Raw genomic sequence first — 5,249 nt, 5'->3', positions numbered from 1 at the left:
TATATCAAAATTACTTTTCTTATAAAAATTGATTTTAGCTAGCAGCTAAACAAATAGGCATCTCATCTAGCAAATCACGGAGTACCGTTTCCTTTTTTCCATATCAATGATTTTTCCCTAGTCAAAATAGCAGCGATTCCTGCTTCATCAAGCTCAATCTGATATGAGTTATTTTTTCCTAATACGCTGAAATTTCGTAAAATGAACACATGACTCTGTCACCACTGTATATCTGTTTCACATAACGAACAAACTAGCGAAGCGTGCAAAGTTTTAGTGATTTTCGTAACAGGGTCTTTCGCTTTGTATCAGCAATGTGTAGTATGATACGAAACTTTGTGTCGTTATCGCCGGAAAGGATTTGTGAAGTCTCTGTCCCTGTTGCTACATGCATTGACGTTGGAAAAACAGCCATGTCCCATAAGTTTTAGCAGAAATCCAATGATAACGGCCAGATGTATCTACTATGCCGGAGGCACTCTTTCCTTTCCCCTAGCGTCCCACTCTTCGCAAATATTATTGCTGAAAATGTCCTGGAAAGCTGGCTGGAGTCGGAAGGGTCGACTAACTGGGTATTCAATACTTCATATTTCAAAGTTTGTTTCGGACCCTTCATACACACACACACACACACACACACACATACCATGAAGAAAAGCAGTATCTTTGATGATCGTATAGTCTAGGCTGCTTCGTCTGACAGAGGCAAAACCTTATACAATAAATTGTATTGTGCAAGTGCATCTCACGAGACGCAGTCGTACAATAAGGTTTATTATATCGTATTGTAAAACGAGACGTCTTTGCGGCTGTGCGGTGGAAAAGGCCCACGTTCCCTACATTCGCTTAAGCGTTTGAGCAGCTGAAAGGTAACTTTATGGTAACAAATTTTTGAAACACAACATACTGATAGCAGTAGATTCCAAAGCTTTCCATTTATATATATTTTTATATAAGAACAAATCTGTTCCTACGAGCTTAAGGATTTTGTGCTGTTGTTGACAGTAACAGTGGAATAAAGTCGTCAAGCCTTGCTTAAGTTAACCAATTCAACTAGATTAATCTCCAATGCAAGCAGGTATTTTTCTACCCTTCAGAATTAACACTCTAAATCGGGACGCGATTAGTCATAATGTATGCAAAATGAAAATATCAAGGCACGTCTCTTCGGTTTACGCAGAGCACGATGCTCGTGCGATCGTGCATGATCGAGCTGCAAAGAAGCTCTACGATGCAGCCGTCATACTAGAGATAACGGGGAAAGTGACCGGGAGAAATCGAATGGGAAAACAAAATAGGTAGCAAAATCATTTCTGTGTGCTAAGGGGTACTCTGTAAAACGTGTGGACAGGATGATTCTCCGTCTTCGGTTTTGATCACTAATTTATCCTTAGTTGTTAAATCAACTATTGAACCACTAGATTTTACGATCTGTATTGTGCAATACTTAGTGTCAAAACGGTACAATCAGCAATTATAACAAATGCATTTACATCAACGTTTCTGCCTTAATTGAAGACAAGGTCGAGGTACGTCCACGTTCAGTATTGGGTAACGAGTGGCACAACTTCGGCAGTGGTTGAAGTTGGAACGAATTGTGCTCATAAAAAATACTGCTCATATCTCATATTCTGTACGCAATATTTGCGGGTAAAATTGCACATGTTCACAGTTGTTATATACCATCATGTCACTGACAAATAATATTTATCTAATTAAAAGTTGATTCTGATCACTAGATGTTCATTGCTCTCATAGTAACTAAACTAGAAATTGTTAGGTGCGTTTACTCGACAAAATGCGAGAAAAAAGTCAAATAAAAAATTTTTTAGAGGCTATTTTGCAAAGACGGGATTGTAGTTATTACCTTCACACCCTACCATTGCTAATGGGGCATCAAAAACTTTAGCAGTTGTACTCAGTAGCGCAATTGATACTCCCATTCGTTTCTGCTGTTTTTTTGCAGCTGGTCACAGTATCGTGGCGTAATTCGCTTGAATCTTATTCAGTCCTAAAGTAACGACTATCACTTCCAGTTGTGTACGAACGTATTTGGCCTGAACCACAATAGATAATGGTGCCAAGAAGTAATCAAACCACCGAAAAACATCACGTCAGCCGCGTTCAGCCCCTATTCGGTACGCAGTCGCGTAGAACTCAACGGCAGCAACTATATCGAAAGAATAAGTGACACAAAGGAAATAAATCTGACGCTAGGCAACACGAGGATTCGGATGCTTCCTTCTTATTCATAACGCCGGCTTTGTCCCGCAAGAAAAGTAAGCGGGATTTCGTTCTCCCTTCTTTTCCTATAAACATATTTCATCCGCTCATCCACAAGCGGCTGCCTGATCCGGTTTGAAAGGGAAAATATCTATAAAACGCGAAAAATCGCTGGATCACGTGAAAATAGATATATCTTAGGAAAATGCTGGCACTTACAACAACATTATATATATATATATATATATATATATATATAGCTGTATGTGTGTATATGCGTAGCGCGTATGTTTCGCGCGTGCCATGTTTGCAAAAAGACCGTAACAAAAATTAGCCTTTGGATAACGCCGTAAACAGAAACAAGTAATTTCGCGTCAATAGCATCAAACGTATTGTTTTGATCATGAACGTCCATTAGCCTCTACGCGTAAAGGAGAAATTAATAGCACTCTTTGTCTCCGTCCAATTAGGTAACGATGGGGCATTTGACAAGCGCCGCTATTGACACCACAGCGTACCGGTTTCTATGCACACATATCACTTAACGCACATGTAGGATATAATGACTTCCTTATGAAGAAATAAGCATATACGCATTCTGAACCGCTATCAATCAAGATCAATTTGATAACAATTGACTGTGGCGTTGTTCTATTTGCTACCGTTTTTATCTTAGGTGTGCATATGTATGAGTGACCTCGTCATACAGTGATCGAAGGAAGTTCGATTGAAGTTTGGGTGCGAACTGATTACAGCTTAAGGCACTGTGCTCAGGTCGATGTGCGGTGATCTCATATGCCGAAAAAAAGGCGTGGGTCCTGCTCTATTTCAATTACACCCTCGCATATTAGACGCCTGTACTAATTATAGTATACTAACATGGATATGCTGCATGTGCCTGACGCAACGTTTATTATGTCAGTTCAATGGAAATTTGTCAAGGTTCTTTTCACCTTAGTTGGGTATTAACATAATAATAGTAATGTCAGATGCAAGATGAATTCGATTAAACCGGGTCAATTTAAGTCAATGTAAAGAGTTGTGTTCCGAAAGCTGCAAGTAATCTAAACGATGTACCTGTTACCCCATTTTTTTACGATAAGTTGATTATTTATGCATAGAAGTTTGACGTTGCACCTTGCAGGGGGCATTCTGTAATATATCTCTTAAAATGACATTAACGTCATCATTAGCGTTACCGGCTATTGAAAGCCTTATAGATTCGTAAAATAACGAACCTATCAATCCAATCCTCAACGCTCAAGATATAACTACACAGGGAAGGAATACCTGCCACAGCGGAACAGCATATAACGTGGGCGAAAAGGATCAGCGGCGAGCATCAATAAGCGATTTAAATCTGCCCACTTTAGTCCTTTCCTCACCAAAAGAATGAATGTGAATATAGTATGATGCCTGTTGGGTAATGGCATAACTACGATTATATAGCTCGTAACGAGGCAATGCTTATACGTTAAATTTCTGTACATGAACTCAACTAAATAGCCTTAAGGACAGAAAGTTAGTAGTGTCAAAAATAATGGCCTAGGTTTGTCTACAAGAGCGCTTACCTCTGTTGAGTGAAATGCCAACTAATAGGACCAACGCACAATATTTTCCGAGCACCACAATATTCATCATGTCTGTGTTAACTGCCTTTATATGATCTACTTTTATAGAAATTTTTCCGTTTCACCCTTGCACTAGCACGTTACTCGCGGCTTTTTCATTTGTCTCCAGTCAGTCCGTAGTAAAAAAAAGGCTAGTTTCTCAACGATTCAACATGAAGTCTTTCGGAAGAGAGATCCTACTTCCATTCGTAGAAGGGCAGAATTGTCTCTGCTGTCGTTTTCCGACCTTCTACTTCATTAATGTCAAAAACGAAACTCCATGACAATGATACTGATAATTCACTGATTGATTCGTGTGTATTACTTCAATTGCTATATAATCAACAAGCAGTGTCCTTTTCCTCAATAACGGCACGCATAATTGCCACTGACTAGAAATGACGAACAAAAATCCTAGTTTTTCCGAATCGGGTTTCCACGGCGCGCCAAGACGCGTGTCTCGTCCAAAGAACGAGATCCTAAACACTGCGCGCCCTATGTCCTGACCCGGCGGTCCACGCCGTCCTGTTGTGGTTGTCCTGCTGCAGTCCCTCACCCTCCGCTCTCAACGATATATCCTCTCTCGAAATCCTTTCCACATTTTCTCCAGGGGTGTTACTGCTTAGTGTACTATTTGTGGGGCCCTGTGAATTGAGCTCGAGCTTGATGTGCACTGTGACCCTTATTACTACGAAATAACTGAACTAGGATACGAATAGGCGCATTGAAAATATTCTTTCGGCGCAGACTACACTCACAAACTAGTTGCGTTTTTATTGAAAAAATACAAACGGTAGATGTACAAAGAGGAATCGAGTTCTCTTTTTCTGGCAATGTACGAATGCAAAACATATATATCCCAAAGTTGAAACACTCAAAATTAAATAGCATTTTCTAGCGGGAAAACCATGTTATTAGATGAAGAGCGGGTTTTAAGGTTACACAATGCCAACACCATATAATAGATGTGTTTCTTTAGGTCTGAAGTTTTATCGCAGCCTTAAATAGGGCATTTAAGACCAGAAAACGTAGGTTTTAGATGATTAAACGATAACAAGAGCTATTTAATTGAATTAGTTATTGTATATTTACAGTCGGTAAACGTAAGAGGAGCATCAGGTACATCGTGTATTGGAATGCCGTGTTGATGGCGTGCTTCCCATATACTCATAATGAATACTACTCGGTATCCATTTAAAGGTACAATTTTTGTATTTCTATAGGCACTAAGTAAAATACCTGGTACTAAGTTAACGTTTTTCTTTATTATTACACTTATTGTAGTAAATAAAGGCTGTCAACCGACTTTAGCTGAGTCTTTATTTTATTAAAGTTGACGTTCATAAAGTGCGCGGGTTAGAATAATTCGACTGAAATTCCTTTGTCAAGCGTGAGGAAATTGAATAACTTGACTTT

The 5,249-nt window shown here is 39.3% G+C and overlaps 1 protein-coding gene across 2 annotated transcripts in view; it reads right to left on the bottom strand.

The window, feature by feature from the left end:
- The window catches only part of LOC111261018 (uncharacterized), a 27,971-nt gene extending 23,656 nt beyond the window's left edge, over positions 1-4,315 (bottom strand). For both annotated transcript variants that reach the window (XM_022834181.2, XM_022834192.2), the window contains exon 1: positions 3,795-4,315. In XM_022834181.2, coding sequence (XP_022689916.1) covers positions 3,795-3,864 — 70 coding nt within the window. In that variant the 5' untranslated portion in view covers positions 3,865-4,315. The remainder of the gene's footprint in view (positions 1-3,794) is intronic.
- Between the last annotated feature and the right edge of the window lie 934 nt (positions 4,316-5,249).

Source organism: Varroa jacobsoni, unplaced genomic scaffold, assembly GCF_002532875.2.
Source record: "Varroa jacobsoni isolate VJ856 unplaced genomic scaffold, vjacob_1.0 scaffold_57, whole genome shotgun sequence".
Taxonomy (NCBI): Eukaryota; Metazoa; Arthropoda; class Arachnida; order Mesostigmata; family Varroidae; genus Varroa; species Varroa jacobsoni.
This window is presented reverse-complemented; position numbering and strand designations above follow the sequence as displayed.